This window comes from Fringilla coelebs, assembly GCF_963513975.1.
Source record: "Fringilla coelebs genome assembly, chromosome: 9".
NCBI classification, from domain to species: domain Eukaryota; kingdom Metazoa; phylum Chordata; class Aves; order Passeriformes; family Fringillidae; genus Fringilla; species Fringilla coelebs.
This window is the reverse complement of record NC_140067.1, coordinates 26,709,718-26,731,302: the sequence shown is the minus strand read 5'-3', so window position 1 is coordinate 26,731,302 and position 21,585 is coordinate 26,709,718. Positions and strand designations below refer to the sequence as shown.

At 41.2% G+C, this 21,585-nt stretch overlaps 1 protein-coding gene across 6 annotated transcripts in view; it reads right to left on the bottom strand.

The window, feature by feature from the left end:
- RABGAP1L (RAB GTPase activating protein 1 like) overlaps positions 1-21,585 on the bottom strand; it is a gene marked incomplete at its 5' end in the record, with an annotated part of 219,193 nt that overhangs the window by 56,862 nt on the left and 140,746 nt on the right. For 5 of the 6 annotated variants that reach the window (XM_084211137.1, XM_084211136.1, XM_084211140.1 and 2 more), the window contains one exon: positions 16,384-16,425. In XM_084211137.1, the coding sequence (XP_084067263.1) occupies positions 16,384-16,425 (42 nt within the window). Of the gene's footprint in view, positions 1-4,773; positions 4,942-16,383; positions 16,426-21,585 lie in introns of those variants that run through there. The other variant, XM_084211141.1, reaches the window with a different exon arrangement.

Sequence of the window (21,585 nt, the reverse complement as noted above, 5' to 3'; positions counted from 1 at the left end):
CTAAGATCATCAAGCCCAAGCACTTACCCAGAACTGCCAAGTCCACTGCTGAACCATGTCCCTAAGTGCCACATGTGCACAGCTTTGGAATTCTTTCATCACTTCCCCAGGCAGCCTGTTACAATACCTGAGCACCTCTCCAGTGAAGAATTGTTTACTAATGTCCAATCTAATAGATATTAGGAAAAAATTCTATTTTGATACGCAGCTCATCTCTCTTCCTTTGTTCTCAGCCATGTTGGTATCTGCCATCACTACCCAATTCAAACAGATTTCCCAATTACATTGCCAGTTTGCCTTCTTGGGATGCCCCTGCACATCCAGTCCCCTCCTCTTCCCTTCCTTTACAGCAATTCTGTGTAAAACATTTCAAATCAGATTTAATTTTCCCAGGTCTCTGCTTGAATCATTGTTATAGTACTATTTTTAACAGTCCCCAAAAAATTACATTTATTAAACTGTGACTATTGACAACTTTGAGTTCTCCATGCTGAAAAGTCTATAGTCAAAGAAAATCCCACAAGATCATGGAAATAAGAACTTCTCTAACAGAGTCTGCTCAACTAAGATTATAGTTATGAAAACTGCAAACCATCAAATTGTACAGGTTGGTTAAATGAGTGATAGAGCCCAGGCATGTCAGTTCCTTCCACTTCACTGAGAATATTTCCATTTCCTTAAAATCATCTGTTCACCAAAATACTAGTTTCACTATTAAAATCACATTTTAAAAAAGTGAAAAATAGAAATTTTGGCATCCCAGGATTGACATTTCTTGACATTTTGTGGCTTTAATCAATAAATTATGAATATATCTCTGGAAACTTCTGCCAGCTGTTTGAGAGGCAGAGATTTGTAAATCCTTGGCTGAAGTCACTCAACTCCTGAAACTCATCAACAGCTGATTTCTAAACAGCTGATCTCTCTTATTAAACCAGCTCTAAGTTTAATGAGCTAATCACTAAAGTTTGGCAGGTGCGTTGCATTTTTGAACTTCATAAAATTTGTTTATTATTATAGATGTTATATTTAACATATTTTTGATTAAAATCTATTTTCAAACCCAAGCAAATAAAGAGACTCAGAATTATGACCCAAAGGCTCAGTTTGCATTCTAGGGTTTGAGTAAATATGTTCTCAAATGTTCTTCCCACATCACTTAAGTATTTCAATATAGTCATAAAATTATCTTAAATGAATGAGCTGAAAATTAGGAAAAGCCCTTTCCCAAAAGTATTAGCAAAGCTTTCAAATCTCAAGGTAAAGTTTGGAAAAACAGCAAATGTTCAAAAAGCAAGAACAGAATCTGAGAGACTTAAACAATGTTAATTCTTTTTTTTACTAAATACCATTACTGCTACTTTCCCCAAAATATTTAAGAAACTGTGATTAAGACAAAGGGAAAAGCCTTAGATTTTTTCTTTAATTTAATTTCTCTGTCTTCAATTATTAATCCTGCTGCTTCATTTATTACTGACTCTATCAAAACTCCTATTCCCACCTGGGAACCAACACAGCAGAAGAAATTTTGGATGAACCACATTGCACATCCTTAATTTAGTTCTTCCTCTTTCATACAAACAGATAAAAATTACTTATTTCCATGGAATTTTAGGTATATATTTAGATTCCTGTAGAATGTCAGTGAGCATAAACCACCTGTTTTACACTTTATTGAACATGTGTCAGAGAAGAGGCCAAGAAGATGAAGACTGAAAAGAACCTGGCTGTGCTTTACTATTAAATTTGCTTCTGGCACACTCAAAATGTATGTAAGTATCCTCCAATTTTTCAGCATTTATATACATAAACATGGAATTAATTTTTATATATTAATATATATATGTTTTTGTATATATTTCAGTATTTATATACATAAACACGAAATTTAATACTATATTAATAAATATACATTTATGCATATATTCTATATATAAATATGAAAATTATACATTTATGTATATAAATGTATACACGTAAATATTTGTATATACAATTATAAACAGACAGTATTTATACACATAAATATGTATAATATAGATTATATAGAGTATGATGTCTATTTATATGATATAAATAATTATAATATACATAATAGGAAAGTATATATTATAGGTATAATTATATACATAATAGGAAAGTATCTATGATATATATAAAAGTATAATAGGAAAATACAATATGAAAGTATATATTATTTATTTAATTATAATTTTTATATATAGATATATATAAAATATTCAAGTATCTTTTGTTATTTAATGCCCATAACACACAGATCTTAACTTCTTTAAAAATTTTCTGGTTTTAGCTTCTTAAAAAAGATACACAGTGCCAAACCCAGGTACACAAGCTATTTATTGCTGACCAAGAGTGCAGTGCTGCATGCTGCAGGACTTAGCTCTGTGCTGCCCTTTGACATGAGTCACAGAGCTGAGAGCTGCTCAGTGAAATTTACATTTCACAGAGGAAATGTAAATCCCCTGACCTTCTGTGCTGGAGAAATTTTAGCTCCAGGCCTGGGCAAGTTTGGTGGGCAAAACTGTGCTGCAGTAACATCAGAACACACACAGGGCAATACACCAAACTCCTGCTCTGGCTTTTTTTAGGCTATATTATCAAACACTTCTTTTCCTAAATAAAATCCACGCTCTCTGTAACATGTTGGTACAAAAATGCTGTGGGGGAAAAAAAAGCCCTCAAGGTTTGTGAGTGGAGAGTTGGGATCCACAACCACAGCGCTGATCTCGTGCACACTCAGTGAATGCCTCTTCAGCCCTGCCTTTCTATGCAGCTCCACACTTACATGGCAAAGTTCATTCTGCCACACACTGAACTGATGCAGGTGGGTAAGAAAATCTCCTGGCTTCACCCACTCTGGGTCATTCCAAAGGGAGCAAAACCCCAGAACTGCTGCTGTTCTACCTGGCCAGAAGTGTGCTCAGGTAGGAGGTGATCAGAATTTTTCTAAGACTGGCATAGATTGTATTTATCAAATAACACTGCAATGACACATGCTCTACCCACCCCAGGCATTTATCCCCAAAACCACAGCAGAGAAAGAAGCTATGCACATTAAAAAATAAAAAAGTGTGTAATTTTAAGAAACACTACTTAAATTTAAGAAACACTGTTTTGAAGGATCTTCAGTTCTGATCAAAGTGCAAATTCCTGGTCCTCAGACGTGTCTCATTTTTGAAATGTCATCAGAACACAGTCTCTCCTTTCTGAGAAGGGTGTGTGTCAAAAGGCCTGTATGTCAGGAGAGGCATGTTTGACTAATAAAACCTGACAGGGAATCACATTGACTCTGCAAGTCAAGTCTCTCTCATTACACAAAGCACTATTTGTATTATTTTAGCTTTTCCACACTCTTTATTTCCTTTTAATAAACAATACCATGCCACTCAGCAAAGCCAAACTGCCTGGAAGATAAGGGATGTGAAATTGCCTGGTGATCTCCATGGGCCAGATACAAAGCCTGGTTAAGTGAAAAAAAGCTGGGTGGTTTTGTCTCTGCTTTCCTTAGAGCTCATCACAGCACAATTCAGGGTGATTTGGCAACCCTTGCCCAGGAAAAACCATCAGCAGGATGAGTGTTTTGGTATACTGGGAGATAAGTGGAATAATGATAACACACCCAAGAGCTCAAACCATGCATCATCAGGGACCAGACTCAATTCTACAGGTGACTGTAAATCCCCAAATGCAGCTGCACTGTAGCAATGTGAATTTTTGATTTTTTATGTGACATCTCCCAGAGCAGGGACACAGTGTTCCAAGCACCCACGCTGTTTGTACCACTGAACAGGTTGTAACACACAGAGCACATGGATTCCTGTGGATCCTGAGCAGCACCAAGATGGGTTCAGTAGGATGAAAAAAATGGACAGGTCACTGTATATAACAACATTATATGGGTGTGGGAATAAAGGAAAGGCACCATAGGAAATGAGGGGGAGCAGGAAAGGACTGTGTTCCCATGGATCACACAGAAATGCCGTTCTGGTGCGCCAGGCCAGGGACAGAGCTGCAGCCAGGCGTGGTTACAGCACCCTGAGCAGACCCAGCCAGGTCCAGGCACTGACTCCTGGATTTGCCACTCTTCTGTGGGTTTGGGGCTGCTTTCTACAGGAGCAGAAATGGTAAAAGCATGTTCTCTCATAGCATGGCACACCAACTGCAGGCACCCCCCCCCACAAACAGCATTTGCCATGATGGATGAAAACACCCATAACAATTTATTTCTCAGATCATTCTACACAGGCATTTTCAACTTTTTTACATACTGTCAACTGCCTTTTGAAAACCAATCACAGAAACAGCCAAAAGCCAAAATGCATCAACACAGCCTGATTTTGAAATGATGAGTCTGTAAAGCCAACCTATGATGTGAAAAGTATAAAATCTGAAATGCTGACCATTAATGCATTTGGCATCAGTACCTAGAGGGTGACTGGGCACACTGCTTATCTGGAATCATTACTGAGAACAAAAGCACTCGGGGATTTAGAAAAGATGGTTTTTATGATTCAGCCCTGGCTGATGATCCTTCAAGCTAGTTAAGGAGTGGCACTGGTCCCCATTAGCAGGACTAGTGTCCAGCCTTGCTGAGCCAACATCAGAAAGAAGGACTCCCTGCTCAAGAGATGGATTATGAGGAGCTGAGAGGAAAAAACAAGAGCCCTCTCATCCCTCCTGGGGGCAGAGGCAGGGTTGGGAGGGAGAATGGCAAACTCCCAAGGCATTCATTTCATGAAAAGGTGATCTCACCGCAAGCAGCCGAGGCACAAAGAGGCGATGCCCCATGCCCAGAAGTTCCAGCACCCGACACGCGTATTCATTCACCAGCTTGCTCCTCTCGTCGTGCATGTCCTGGGACTTCTTGGCAGGTGGGGTGAGCTTGGCAGCCGGGCTTTTGCAAGGTACCCCTTCTTCCATGAGCAGCAAGTAGTAAGAATCCAGAGTGAGAAGAACGGGCTTTATGGACGGCAATTTCCAAAAGTGCAAGATTAGGAGAGCCAGCCTCCAGTCTCTGGAATGGGTTTGGATGGCTGCTCCAGCAACGCCCCTTTAGCCTCTCAAGAGGAGAAAAGCATCTTTGCTAAGAATCAAGGAAAAATATGATCCACCGTGCTGGCTCAGCCAGAGTCCGAAGGAGATTTGAAAAACAAACCAGAGAAACCATGGATCTAAAAATGCACATAAAAAGCAGGAAAATGGCAGGGAACGAGCACGGGGCAGCTGGGCTGGGAGCAGAGCAAGGGCGAGCTGCGGGGGCTCAGTTCCAGCGCGGGTGTGCGGGAGCCGGGAGCGGCAGGAAGGGCAGCACAGCCCGGGCAGTTGTGAGGCTGCACAGAGAAAAGGATGAGCTCATTGCAATCCTGCTCCGACAGCAGCGCTCGCTCAGCATCAGCCACGAACGGGTGGGAAAGGGGGGCTGGGAGCAGCAGGAGGAGGGGAAAGAGGAGGAGGAGGAGGAGGAGGGGGTGCCTGGGCACCGGGAGCCTCTCAGGGGGAGAATGCCGTAATAAGAAACCAATGGTGAGCACGGACGGACGGCCGGGCTCCCACCCTGCCACCCTCCATCAGCAGCACATCAGCCGCATCTTTTCAGGCTCCCTAGCGGGGAGGGATCGGCCTCCCAGCCGATGGAATCGCTTGTACATGCAGTCTGCTCGGGAATGATGAAACACAGCCACGGTGTGGGTGGGGCAGGGCACCCTAACCCTCCCGATGGCCACCGGAGAGGGGCCAGGGTGCCGGGATGCGCCCGGGGAGCCACACGCAGCCCGTCCGCTGGCTGAAACGCGGTCATGTAAAACACCAGCAACGCCAGCGCCGTGCTCTCGGGAGCTGTTTCTAAATCTGGAGGCGATGGGCAGCCAGGGAGTGATGTCAGCACTCGCGTTTGGATGGATTCTAGAACAGCGAGCGGGATGCGGTGATGTCACACCTGGAGCGGCCCCGCCGCCTCCCCGCGCGGAGCGCAGCCCCCTGCCCCGGCCATCTGCTGCAGGCACCCGGCAGGTGCTGCTCCGGCTCACCCGGCTCGCAAAACACGGCTTTGTGCTCCTTCCTTCCAGCCTCACCGTAACGTGGGGTGTGGAACACAACAACACCCATTTCCTATTGCTTTCCAACTGCAATACACCGAAATACTCCACGTTTCTAACATAAAGCTCATCATTTAAAACATCGTGAGAAGCTCTAAACCACATCAATGGCAAACATTTCTGTAACTGTATATTTAAACTCTAAAAATAATTTTCCTAACATATCAAGAAAAAACATATTTACTTCAAATACTAATAGAAAGCAAATATCCATAGGATGGGGTCACTGATTTGAAATAATAAACATGATCAAGGTGTAGCCTTTGCTAATGTAATTAGCCCTGAAGAACAGAAAACACAAAGTAGCTAAAATGTGGACATCGTGGAGTGAAAAGTGAAGTGAGGTATAATTATACTAGGAATCTGTATTTTAATATATAGGGGGATAGGGAGTGATATGTGAAGTTGCTGGCCTGAGGTGACACGTGAAGGAGCTGGAAAAGCATTAAAGCAGAAGTCAGAGGTCCAAGGCACCAGAAGATGCCAGTGGGGCCTCAAAGATGATGACAGAGGATTGACTCAGCTCAAGGCCCTGCAGATGTGCAGTGGTGAACAGGCTGCTAGCACAGATGGTGCTCTGCCAGCTGATTTCAATCCCCCAGCTTACAAACCAGTGTTCTGCAGGTGAAAATCTGCAAAGGCTGCTGCAACTCTGCCAGGCTGAGATGCAGATGTTCACTGAGGGCCTTGTGCACAGAAGCCACAACCAACACACATTTCATTCCAGTTTAAGGCTGTGGGCAGGATGGGAACCTTCCCATTCTTTCCAAGCTCCATCCACAGGCAGTTCCAGGGATTCAGGTTTATTTTTCAGCCTGTGACTCTGCACACGGGTGCCCAACCCAGCACAGGTTACACACCAGAAATGTTTGTAGGGAAAGGGTTTAAAGGAAAGGAGGCAGCTTTGCCTATTTCTGAATTCTATGTGAAACACAAGCTGGTCAGTGTGATATTCTAGAAACATCTGCTGCTCTGTGTGAATGAAAACCTTGCTTAAAACATTAAAAAAGGAAGAAGTGTGGGTGCTGGGAACAGGTTACAGAACTGACCAGGTACAGAGGCACCTGTGACCTGAGGGCTCAACAGGCAGTGGGATGGGGGATTCAGAGCACCAGCAGAAATTACTTTGTGTTTTCTGTTCTTCAGGGCTAATTACATTAGCAAAGGCTACACCTTGATCATTATACACAGAGAGAACACATGAAACCAACTGGTTTCCAGAGCAGGTTCCAGCAGGGATCCATGCTGGTTGGTTCTTGGGAAGAGGATGAAGGATGGGATGACTGTCTGCAGATCTCCTAAATTATTCAGAGATTTAAAGACAGGGGTTACAATAAAGAACTGCAGAGGGGCCATAAATGAGTGACTGGGCAGTAGAACAGCCAAGGAAAGTCAATGCAGATAAATCTAAATTGATGCATATGGAGAACAGCATCAATTTTCCACATAAATGACAGACTGAGAGCTTGACAATTGCTACTCAGAAATGGATCTTGGGACTCACTGAGGAGAGTCCCAAGGTCTGATATGTGGAGGTCAACAAAATGCATCAAATGGTGGGGGCTAACAGGGAAAGAGCAGAGATCTAAGCAGAGAACACCATTACTCTTCAGTAACTTCATGTGGGATTCTTCTCTGGTGTCATTCACCATGCTGATCCTCCCTTTTCAAAAAAGGGATTTCAGAGATGGAGAAGTATTTAGAGAGAATCAGAAGGCTCCAAAGGAGGAGATACAAACAGACTGTGATTATTAAGCCTGGAAAACAGAAATTGCTGTGGGGTATGTAGACTTATGAAGTCCTGAGCGTTGTGGAGAAAGGGAAGAGATACCAAGTGTCCAAAATGCCTGCTGACACAGGAACCTCACAGGGTCCAAAGCAAACAAAATGATCATTAAACTGAGAAAATCTCTGGGCTACTCACTTACATGTGTTCAAAAAGCCAACAACAACAACAAAAAAAACCAAACATGAAATAACTACCCATGCAGAATTATTAAACATGAGACACCACTTCTGTCTTGGAGTTTGCAAGACATAAATTGCCAGAGGCAAAAGAAAATTCTTAGAAGTCTTTCCCACATATCTGCTGCTGGCAATGAGGCACTGGGGTAGACAAGCCAGCACAAGTCTGGTGTGGAATGATGATTTGGTATGTTTTCATTCACTTCAATTACATACTTGGAGAAAATATTTTCCCAAAGAAGGATAAAATTTGCTAGGTACATGAGAAAGACACACTATATTCAAATTATACATAAAATGATTAAATTAATTATAATCTTTATTTATATATATATAAAAGATGTAATAGTTATTTAAAATAATTATAATAAAAATAATGGTTTCAGTCAGAACTGTATGCAACCCTGAAAACACCATCTTCCCTTTCCAACATCTAGAAATTACCAACACGTGATATAATAGGAGTCATTATTACCTAAATCAGAGTTCAGTGCTGCTAAATAAATCCAGGTCAACAAATTTCATGTTATTTACTCTGCTATCAAACCTCCTTTTGAAAAGGGAGTATGTCTCCACCCTCAAAATTCAAACTTAGGGTGACCATTCACCTCATAGGAACAGAACTGATTTTAGGTGTTAGGAGGAGATCAATGGGCAGAGAGAGTAACTAATCAGCAAAGGATGGATTTTCAACACACAAATAAATGTGGACTTCTAAAAATAGAAAATTTGTTATATTAAGGCTGGAAAATCAGTGGTCTGGAAGTAGAATGATTCTGAACATTTTCAGGCACAGATTTCTCTTTCTAAAGAGATCATCTCCAAAAGTCACCCAGGACAGGCTTTTGGGGTAGAGGAAGTAGGCCTGTGGGAAGAATTATTTAGCCCAGAAAAACTTAAAATTTAAGGAAATCTTCAATTTAGAAACTAGAAATACAAAACCAATTGAGGGCCTCTTAAAGCCTGAATTTCTTGTGCTCTGCCCAATGCAGAAGGCCTTAAAGGAGATGAGATAGTTCTGATCTTTAGCTCCACTTCCTCAGGAGTCAGCTCTTACCCTGGGATCAGTTACATGAAGAAGATATAAAAAAAGGGATATAAAAATAAAAGACATCTCTTTTGCCTTGGATTCTCATGTGGACATTTCTGATTTTTTCCTTGAGAAGAGCCTTTTGAAAATGTACTGCAATTACAGAGCGGACTAAACAAGCTCACCTAGAATCAAACCCCATTCTGGCTGGGAAGGAGTCCTGCTTGTCATTTTGTCAACTCTTGCCCTAAAGTAATGATTTAAAAATCAGTTCAGGCTCCTCAAGCCATTGCAAATGCAAAGAAAGAACAGACCAAGAATAAAAACTCTTTAACACAAGGCCTAAGTGACATTACCTACAATCTTTCATCTGATACCTCTCAAAAAATTACAGTAATTGCCCTAATTTCATTCCTGACTCAAAGGCAATTGACATTTCTGAATTATCTGCATTGGTAATATGCAAGTTTTACCTAAAACAAGCACCTGTGCAGTCTTCACTGCCTTCAGAGGTTTAGCCAATAAGATTATAGAGAATTTCTGTAAGATATGGAAGAAGTTGGTCACTCAAACTTTTTCTTATATTGCTTGCTTTTATATAAAGGATAAAACTGATTTCCTTACTTGCTGTGATGACTTGAACCCCTTGGGTTTTTCCTTTTCCACTTCCTTAAAAGACAACATTACTTTTGAAACATTAATGCTCCAGGCTAGATTGTGGCAAGTGATAATTTCAGGAGCAGATGATAAAGGGAGGCACAATCCCAAGGGATGTCACACTGGTCATTTCAGTTTCCACTGGCAGCCACACATCCCTGAGGGAATGCGTGGAACCTTCCCATGATCAGCAGGACCTAAGGTGCTCAAAGACAGATGACTGCTCTGATTACCTCCACTTCTCACAAGGAGAAAGTTTTAAACTGTGCCTTTAACACAGAACAAAACTTCAGATCTGGTTTGAAGGTTCTGGTGCAAGTGGTAATTCAGGAGAGAACTGGTCTGGGTAAAATCTGAGAGGGGTTAGGTCAGATGTCTGCCCAAGGAAGACAAAGTGAAAAAAGAAAAGCTGCAATTGATGATGTGTTCCTTAAGAATTGAAATGTAAATCTATACAGAAGTACAGCCCAATTTTATTCAGAATTTTTGCTCTTACACAAATTCCCTTCTAAGGTAGGGACAAAGTGTTTGTGGAACCCTCTGGTTAGTCAGGAATAATATTTCACACAAACATAAGAGCACAACACAGTCCTCAGAGTTATCAGAGCAAAATTCCTTAGAAATAAGAAAATACAACATGAATAGAGAAAACATGTTGTGACGTCTGTTAGAGATCCAGTCACCTCTGGAGGTGATGCAGGAGAGAATGGCTAAGATGCAGTTCAACCACCCTGAGAGTACTGGCTTATTTAATAAACAATGTGAATGGGATCTATCAACACTTCAAGGTGAGAAAAGCACGTGGGAGTGGTGCTGGAAGGGAACTGTTCAAGCTGAAGGACAATGCTGATGTAAGAGTAGCTGAGGGTTAAAACCATCAGTAATAAATCCAGTCAGGACTAAGAGAAATGGCCTTCCAGCAGCAGTTGTGAAAGCTGCTGGTGCAGGTTCTGAAATAAATGCTCTGTCACATAATGGCACAACAGAGCAGGGAGCAGCTCTTCAGCCCAGGAGGTCCTTTTCAGTCCAGATACAGAATGAAATAAAGGTAACAAATAACCCTCCTTATCCAAGGTAATTTGGACACATTTTCTTTTAGAATCTGTATCTGCCATCCCTGCCATTGTAACTGGGGTAGTGCTCCCTGATGCCTGGGACACTGACTGACACAAAGGGCTTTGAGACTGAAAGTGCCAGCAGAAATAACCAAGAAACACAACTCTCCTGTTTGTGAAATGCTCAGAGATCTCCTATCACATGCAGAGAGGAGGAGTGAGTGTCAGAACTCACAGGCCCCATTAGAAATGCTGCTCACCTTGACCTGAATTCAAGGAATGATTTAGAAAAGCACTGGGTTTAAGGTATTATAGGGCCCAGAGTAAATCTCTGTAAGATAACAAAGCACTGGCTGGAAAACACAAGCACCAACAAAACCATTTCTCACTCTTTTCTACCCATTTTCTTTTCAGTATCATAAACCTTCCTGATCAGAACTATGGCTTTCCCCTAGCAATAAGTAACACATTTTTTAACAGTCATACAAAAAAATTCAATTTGCAAAATGTTAAGTGTTGTGAATCACAAACTCTGTGAGAAGATGAACTCTAAAAATGAAAGGTTTGGACATGCACCTGGTTCATTCTTACATTTCCAGTGACCATGTGCTCTTCCCTGCCTTTTCAGGAATTAACAGCAGCGAATCTAGAGGCTGAATTCTGCACAATCATGTATTTTAATTCCCGCCTCCGTTTGCTAATTCCAAAATAAAGTTTGCCTTTAGCTAGTTTTGCTGAGTTCTAAGATCATAAACAAGATTTAAGAATTAATCAGTGAAATCCCTCTGGTGACCAGGACCAGGAGCCAGGGGATGGCTGGAGCAGTGCCAGGGCAGGGTCAGGCTGGAGATCAGGGAAGGTTCTTCCCCAGAGGGTGCTGGGCACTGCCCAGGCTCCCCAGGGAATGGGCACAGCCCCAAGGCTGCCAGAGCTCCAGGAGGGTTTGGACAACACTCCCAGGGTGGGATTGCTGGGGTGTCTGTGCAGGGACAGGGGCTGGACTTTGATGGTTCTTGGGGATCCTTTCCAGCTCAGGACATTCTATGATTCTATGAAATACTAAAATAAGAAAGGAAACTTACAATTTATTTCTTTTTCTTAGCATACATGAGGATTTTAATGCTTTTAATTTCCAGCAAAGAAACAGACTAGCTGATGACACATGGGATTAGGAAGTGTGCTGGCACTGGAAGGGTGTATTTTCCTGTCCTTCTCATTAATCACCTTAATTGGGATTTTAAACATGAAAATATCAATGCTGTTTGTTGTTTTAAACCACGGATTTTTATGCTTTTCCCACCCTGGGGTTCTCCTCACATGCCAGTGCTCCAGTGCATTTTCCACTGCTCAGAAAATGAGAAGTGAGGAGTCAGGATTTCCAGCAGCTCAGGATCCTGAAGGGTAATTCAGATGCAGTCCCTACATGATGCAAGTCAATGACTCCCAGTGTGAGACAGTGCCACCAGCTGGGGACCCTGAGCAGGCTGAGCAGCACATTTGGATGCTACAGAACACAACTCCATGTTTGCCTTTGATAAGAAATCAGATTAATGCCCAAATGATGACTTTCACAGCTAAAGAGCTTTAATCCTCTAGCTGTTCATTGCTGCTAGCATGCTCAGAGTGTGGGAGAAGGGAAGAGGAAGGATTCCTGTGAGTCTCAAATGTTTATTTTCAAAGATGACTGCACCAAGATGTCTCAGGCCATTGGTCACAGAAGCAGCACTGTCATTTCCAAACTAACAGCCCTGAGTGCAGGAGAGTTCCAGATAAAAGCTTCTCTTCCACTGCTATTTAGTGAGGGATTTGGATGCACACACCTCACTAGAAGCAAGGAAAATGGCATTTACACAATAACAGCTCCAGTATTCCACTGATGAAGGAGTCCCTTATCCAAATTTACAATAATCCAGTAGGTTGTGGATGAGAGAATAATTGCTCTGTTTTAACAAAGAACAAATCCTTAGGAGCTGTTTTTATTCACTCCAGAAGCAGAGACAGACAAGAGCTTTGAAACAGTTTTTAAAGCAGTTTTTCTGCAGCATATTCAGTTTCTATAACTTGAAAAGAGCACCACACTAAACCACTCTGCTCCTAATGATTAGGAGAGATTATGAACACATTTGAATAGGACAAAAATTACTTCATTCTCAACTCTTTTCTTCCCTAACAGAAGAGTAATTCCTGCTGAAAGCAAATCAGAATGCTAATTCAATTTTATGTAAGCATCAGCTCCATCTCCATGCCACTGTAGAACTGTGCTCTTAGATGAGTGTTTCTGACTTAGAATCTTATCTTTCTTACCTCGGTTTTCTTTGTTTGGCTGCACTATAGAAATACTTTGTCACATGAAACCTCCTTTACCATTTATTTAGTGTCTATTACTGCTGAAACAGGCATACACATGCAAGAAGAACTACCATTACTGCTACAAGCGGAATGAAACCCAACTCTTTACCTTAGAAAATAGTTATAAATAAGAGTGAAAAATTAAATTATTGAATTTTCTATTGTATTTGTGGGGTGTCCCGATGAAGAAAGGAATGATGAATTTGACTTTATGTTCTTAGAAGGTTAATTTATTATTTTATAATATTATATTAAAGAATGTTATACTAAACTATATTGAAGAATACAGAAAGGATATTTACACAATGCTAAAAAGATAATAATGAAAACTTGTGGCTCTTTCCAGAGCCCTGACACAGCTTGGCCCAGATTGGCCAAAGAGTGAACTCAGAGCAGAATGCAATGGAACAATCACCTGTGGGTGAACAATCTCCAAACACATTCCAGATGAGCACAACACAGGAGAAGCAAATGAGATAAGAATTGTTTTCCTTTTCTCTGAGGTCTCTCAGCTTCCCAGGAGAAAAACCCTGGGCAAAGGAATTTTATCAGAGAATGTGAATGCCACAGTTCTCCTCTGGAATATCCAAAGAGAAGCATTCAACTGGAAAAGCAGCATGTCATGGGGTATACATAAAATGAAGACTGAACACTTGTGGTTAAAAGAAACTGGGCTAATTATTCAGCAGGAAACAAATTCCTTATTGGCTGTATGACACCCATGAAGTCTTTCCAAAGTTATATTTTCTAAACACTTGTTCTGCTGCTAACCTTGGTTCAACCTTTCCCTCTCACAGCAGCAGGAAATATAAAGCAGGTGGTCCCAAAGCCATCCTTCATAATTAAATTGAACTCAGTTCTCCTTCCCTGAAAACCCTGTCAGCCATCTGCAGCTCTGTGCAAGTTCTCTTCCTTTTCTTCTTTAGCTTTAAGATCCCTGAGTTGGCACCTCTGCCTCTTCCCAGAACCTGTTCCTGCCATGACAGCACCAAAACCTGCTGGGTGTGGGCTGGGTTCTTCCTTTCCCTTCCTCACTAGTGTTAGGAAAATTAATCCACAAACACCAGAGGTTTATGTCCAAAGAGGAGACAGAGGAGTCCTTTTACTCTATTGCAATAAAGGGAGAGGCCATGGGGCATTCCCCCAGGATCTCTCCAATTTTTGGAGGACGCAACCTCCTTTTTATCCCAATTTCCTGGCCACATTTCCCTTCTGTCTTTCCCCACTGGCTGAGGTACTTGAGAGGTACAGACTGCCTGCAATGCCTGATACCAAGGATTCCCCTCTAATGTACAACCCTCCCTTTTAATTTTGAATTCTTATGGAATTTAGGGGGTTTTCTTCTCAATTGTTTCTTTCATCTTTCAATGTCTAATTTCATTTATCAGCAAACCTACAGTTTATTTGTAAAAGCAAATATCTTTTTTTCCATTCATCAATCAATGGAATCCTTCCCATTGTTTCTTTTATCTCCCAGTGCTGGTTTTATCTCCCAGCAGACCCACAGCTTGTTTGTAAAGACAAATCCACTATTCCTCCCACTAGCATGACATAAGCTACTAGATTTCCTATTATTCATACTGGCCTGGAAAAATTGAATATTAACAAGCCGCCACAGCTGCAAATAAAACATGGAACAGGAAGAAAAGAGCACACATTTCCCTCCCTCCTTTTTACAAATTTCAATTTGTGCAGGAGCACTTCCCTGGAAAGATATATGAAACCAATTTCCCGTTTATAGGAGTCTTCATTAAATACATGCACTCAAGTAGAGTCACAGCCCCATTTTCCACACCAGCTGGTATTTCCACACCAGGTTATTTATTTTGGACATTTCCTCACCATAAGGATATGCACCCATCTCCTGCCCACACTGCAGTACTTCACTGAAGTCACCTGCCCTCAAGTTGGACTCAGTGATCCTTTGGTCCCTCCCACCTCAGGAGATGCCATGATTCTCTGAAAATATACATGTTTGAAAATTTCAAATTGTTTTGTTCACAGCAGCACATGGATGTATATTCCTGGTGGGGAGCACTTCTGCCATAGGATTTTGTGCCACAGAAGCTGAATCTCTGGGAATTACTCATTGCTGAGCACCTCAATCAGCAGCTGTTTGCTCTTTTGAGGAAAATGCCAAGGAAATCCCACTGGAGAAGGAGCAAGAGGGCAGTGGTTCCAGTCTGTATCCCCATTATGGGGTGGGTGTGTTAGGAGTGACAGGTTGTTCTACCCTGTCAAATTTCAAATTCCATACTGTGTGCTTGCATGTGGGCTGGATTTGAACCAGAGCCAACTCGTGGAGGTCACTGTCAGATAACTCTGAGCTTATCTCACTGCACTCAGTGCTTTACCTGCAGGTTTATTTGTTTAGGTAAATTTTGTGTCCATGCCAAAGACAGAAGTGTGGTATTTTCTGGTGGCAGGAAGGAATGAATCTGACTCCATGTTCTTAGAAGGCTAATTTATTATTTTATGATATTATATTATATTCAAGAATGCTATACTAAAACTCTACTAAAGAATAGAGAAAGGACACTTTTCAGAAGGCTACAAAGAATGATGATGAATCTCATGACTCTCTCCAGAGTTCCAACACAGCTGGCTGTGATTGGTCATTAAGTGAAAACAATTCACATGAAACCAATCAAACAACCACCTGTTGGATAAACAACCTCCAACCACATTCCAAAGCAGCAAAACACAGGAGAATGAGATAATATTGTTTTCCTTTTTCTCTGAGGCTTCTCAGCTTCCCAGGAGAAGAATCCTGGGCAAAGAGGATTTTTCAGAAAATATGATGGTGACACAGAAGTTCCCCATATTAGAGATTACTGTTCCTATCACAAATACATTTGATACCAGCCAATCACATTTTATACAAAAGAACCCAGACAGAAAATAGGTTTGCTGTGAAATGAATCTGAATTGTTTTCTTAACAGTAATTATATGAGACATTTAAATCTTTACACTGCATCCCTTGTTCCACAAGCTTGATGATGCTATTAAGTTTAATAAAAACAGATCTATCCTAAGCACAATTTTGAAGACACCTCTATCCAAATGGATATTTCTCCTTCATTCCCTTCTTCAGAGAGAGAAGGGAATGAAGGATGAACATGAAATGAACACTATTCTTGTTCCTTTAGACATGATATTAAGATAATCAGTATTTTAGTTTAATAAAATATTTTTTTTAAAATTACTTACCTTTAAGAGAGCCAAAGCCACATGGAAGATTATGTTCATACCCTGAAAAGAAGAAGAGCCTTCAATCAGTCCCAGCATACAAACCTTTTTTCATACTTATTTTGTGGCATCAAAACTCAATGTAAGTCCCTAGGGAACACTTCCCTTTTCCTGCTACCCTTGGAAGTTCCTCACTGAAGCCCCAAGGGAGTTTCCAAACTGCCACCCTGGGGGAAGATCTCAGCTCTTTGGGGCTTTGGGAAAGTTCAGTGGTGCCTCAGGTGCTGTGGATGTGACAGGCTGTCCCTCCCTGGCAATGCTGGCTTCCATGACCAGTGCAGGATATTGGCATCAGCAAAATGCATAATAATATTAATAAATATTCCAGGTGATAGATTTTTGTTAAGTAACCAAGCTCAGCTATGATTTATCAGGTATAATCTTGCATACTCAAACTATAAAAAAACCCAAAGTAGAACAACCCCCAAAAGACAACCCCACAGGTACACAAGAGACCTTTTTTTACTGTGTTTAGCCAAAAGTCAAAACTATTTCAAAGCTAAACAAGCTGCTCTCTGTATCCAGTAGTTGCTTGCTGGTTTGCAAAAGCTGGAAATACAAATGCATTCAGTGAGAAATACAGGGACAGCAGGCATTTATTTGAAGATTAAAGAAAGTCTGCAGCCTACATATGTTGATAATTTAAGATTATAAACAACTTTATCTTCATCCAAATATGAAAAATACCATATGCAGTTCCCATGTACTTCGTGTTCAGACTGTTTTCCTGAATTGCATTTTCCAAATCTTCTTGCCTTGTTTAATGGCATGATAAATCTTTTCTAACAATAGCTCCCAGAGCTGGTATCTAGAAACATCTCACCACATTTGCACACAAGTAATACTGCAATTATATTTTATTGTTGTGGGATAACAACAAGACTTGTGACAAGGAAATGTTTCCAAGCAATTTCTGCTTCTGCAATTGAATGTGTTTCCAATCCTCTTCCTGAAAGCCTGAGACCATCCTTCTATAAAAATTAGCTTTTATAAAAACATGCTGGGACTTTACAGGAGCTTTCTTGGGAATAAATTGTATTTTTAACGTAGATAGTATGGTGCCTTTCAGGCATTGTCCCATTAATGAGTCCTGGAAACGCTGCAACATCAGACATAATGAATATTGCAACAATGAATTACTTTGCAATTCACTGCATTATCATTGATAACGAACTGGTTTTTCCCACTAGAGGTCACAATTGCAGCAGGACTGAATCTTGCTTCATCACTAGGAAACCCTTCTTCCAAATGGGATAACAATTATTTCGAGTTGTTTGGCTTTATGTGCTTCTTTTTAATTGAGAAATGTAGAAAAACAGAAGTCCAGTTGTGACTTTCAGTCATGACATTGATAATACCAGAGCTCCAGCAGCACTGAGTAAGTTCATAGTACTTTCAGGTTTATTTCAAATATCAACCTGAAGTCAAGAGTTAATTCCACACAGTTATGCCATTCACAACTTTTACTTTCCAGCAGAGAGGACTGACAAACACACTATCTAAAATGATAGGGATGAGAATGTAAATGAGAGGAATATCAACAAGCTATCACAAACACTGCACTTTGTTCTTAACAAGCTGATCAGATTTTGTTATGATATGAGTAAGACTACTGCATCTAATAGTTGGAGTGATGCCTCAGGTTTGGGCTTTTCTAGTTTTCAGATTCTGTGCTGCTTTAGTGTGTGGGTCTGGGCTTCGTATGAGGGGATGGTGAGCTCTGTGCACAGAGCAGGGAGACAAAACAATTCCTGCTCCAGCTGGGCACCAAGGACAAATGATCCAAATCTCAGGCCAGGAGCACAAACCCCGTGGGCTGGAGAGAGAAAAACAAGCAGGGTGGGACTGCAGGGGCTAAAGCTGGGATGGGACAATGAACTGCAAGGTGCAAATGGAGCAGAACTGATCCCAGGGAGAGACCCCGTGAGCACTTGTCCATTTTGGGGCCATTTTGGTTCACCTTGGGTGCAGCCCTGGCTGGGCTCTGGTGCTGCCCAAGGTGGATCCATGGAGGCCTTTTAATAAATCCCTGCTTTATTCTGTAACTCTGCCCAGCCCCTGCTCCAGGCCAGCCTTCACAAGGCATCAGGTCTACTGAGGAATTAGTGCTCTGTGTATTTTCTGGCACAACCATAAGGAGATGTACATCAGTTCTCATTTATTTTCTAAACATTTTTTTTTCTGATCTGCCTGAAACTAATGCTGTTTCTGAATTCAAATGAATAAACTCTCTCCTGGTACTCCTCTTACACCACCACTCCTCACATGGACAGCAGCTGCAGCAGAAATAGGTTTCTACCTGCCTTGAGAATCCCAGTCTCTTTCTCAAGCCTCACCAGGCAAGGGGCAGCTCACAGACCTGCTCCTGTTACTTGAGGTAACTCCATCAAGGCTCAAGCACCCTAAAATCAGAACATGAAAGGACTTAAAATATCCCCATCCAACTATCCTGAGCAGCATTCTGCTACTCTCAGCACCAGAAAAACACCTGCAGCCTCCTCCTTCCTCCAAGGCAGAGGCAAGTCCTGAATCAATGCAGCATTTTCAGCTGAGGCAGTTTCCTCCTGCCCAGTGGGACTTGCAGGGCCAGTGCAGCGAACAGCTGGGTGGACTGGAGCTGGATGCTCCTCCAGGTGGATTTCAAAGCACTGAAAAAACTCACCCCATGTTTGAACAGCACACTGGATAACCACTGATCTGCCTGCTGCAGTTATTTGTCCTAATTCATGCAAGATTCTTCTTCCACAGCCAAGTTTAATGATGATGATTATGAAAAAGAAGGCTCAGCTCATTTTGTCACAATCTCTTATTTAAAACCTTACTTAATTTACCCCACAGTGATTTATAAGCTTCAGCTTAAGCTTCTTCAGCTATTTTAGAAGGAAGACCAAAAATACCAAAGTGCACCAGACATATAAATCATTGGTAGCAATATCCCTCCAGCAGTTTGAGAATGGAAACATGGAAGTACATACAAATCATCCATGAGGGGGAAAGAGAAGGGAGCCCATCTGAAATGAGCTTTTGAGAATCACTTTTTAAAACCAAAGGTCATGTGCTTAACTAGGCATTTTGAAAGAAATGCTGCATGTCTTGGAAATGGTTTATATCTCATATCTTGGGTGGGGTTTTTTTTTGGTTGGTTTTTTGTTTTGTTTTTTTGGTGGTTTGTTTTGGTTTTTGGTGTGTGTGGCTTTTTTTTGCTGTTGTTGTTGTTTGGTTTGTGTTGCTTTTGGAGGATTTTTTTCTTGTTTGGTTTTTTTGGTTTGTTTTTTTGTTTTATGTCCAGAATGGTCACTGCCTCTTTCAAACCACGACACTGTAATACCATGCAGATCTCAAATTGAGATTTAAAAAATTTGCATGTGTGAAAGTTGTCCAGAATTTCCTTAACACTTTTTTTAATACAGAACAGTCAAGAGTAAAATTACACACTTTTAAACAAGAACTTGTAAGAGCACAGGAATGGTGAAGGGCTTGTCATCATGTCCTGTCACAGCATGAGGTGTTATTTAAGGACCCTCTGAAGCTTGTGTAGAGGCCTTGAGAACTTTAAGAGAGCTCATGAAACTGGTACTGGGATGAACCCTCACCATCCAGGAAGTCCCCATTTAATTCCCAAAGATTGTGCTTCACAGGAACATCTGCTTCTTTGAGCTATGTGTCAAAAACCCTGTAATTTCCAACCACCACTGGAAGAATGTTCTCATGGGCAAACCAGTGAAACTCTCTCATGAGACTGTAAAAATGAAATTACTCATGTGCACTGAAATTCAGACTGGCTGAAAGTAAATGGAAATCTTAAGATGCTAACTCTAGTCTAGTGAGAAATTTTCCAGTTCTTAACTCCCTCCAAAGTCAAGATTCCTCCTGCAGATAGAAGCCTCTTTGAAGAGTCCTCCCTTTGAGTCCCTCTGCACTCTGAAACAAAATGACTTTTGAAAAGGCCTAAAAATTAGGCTGGGAACAAAAACCAAACTGAGACTGGTAAAGCTGCTATTCTATGGGACCCAGTTTGCATTCAGTGGGACCTCTGTGACAGAAAGGCTGCCTGTGGCTTCCTGCTGAAGGGAGGAGGGACAGATTTCTACAGCTGACCCAGCCAATCTGCCCAGAAGCCAGGAAAAAGGAAGTCAAGGGGCAGCAAACCAATATTTGCTATGACCAAAATTCAACAGCCAAGCACAGAGCTAAGTGAGGATAAACAATTCAGTTGTGTATATCTGGGCAGCATTTGCACTGGGGATTACTTTAGAATTTTTCTCGTGTTTCTCTTGCAGCTTCTGTTTAGTGACAGAAGCTGCAAGAGAAGACAGACTATATTCAATATTAGCATCTCTCCAACCAAGCAACCAAGACCTCCTGACAGACCTTCCTCTGGTTACACAGTAATACCCTTGGCACCATCTTCACCAACAAAAGGAAGTGATTATCTTAAAAAAAAAAAAAAAAGGAAATTTAATTCATCAGTGTCCTTATCTGTGGTTTTTTCCCCTGGATATTCATGACACGTGAAAGGAAACAGTGAAAGCCCTGATAAAATATTTCACAAGTTCAGCACCAGGTAAAAAGACAGATATAAGAGCCAAATAATCACCTCCTTAAGGGCTGAGAAATCTCAAGCCCCACATGACATGAACCTCTTCCAGCTTTCTAATAACTGAATTTTCCTGTCTTTAAAGGGAGACTAGCTATTCAACTGAAGTTAACTTGACATTGCTTCATAATTCCAAAGGGTTTCATAATTATGTGTTCAGTTGCACAGTCTTTCAAGGGAGCTGCAGAGGGTAATTGGGGTTACAGACTCTAAAGGAGAATTAAAATTCTATTTATGTTTTGGATGGGTTTCAGCAAAACAATTACTTGGCAACTCTAATATGTTGAGAACACACAAGAAACTTTAGCAATGTCACAAATATCTTTGTTTTGTTGACAAGATGAATATATGGTCTGAAGCTCAAAGTTGCCTTTGTAAGCAGGGCAGCCTTGGAACATGCTCTGCAGAGGCATGCACGTTAATTAACATCTTTTAGGCAGTTTGTGTAGCTTGTACATTTATTCTAGCTCAGTGACAAGATGACTAAAGGAAAAAAAGGTTGAAACACTTGTTCAAATAAGGCACAACACGAATTAGCAGGTTTTGTGTAAACAACAGATACAGCT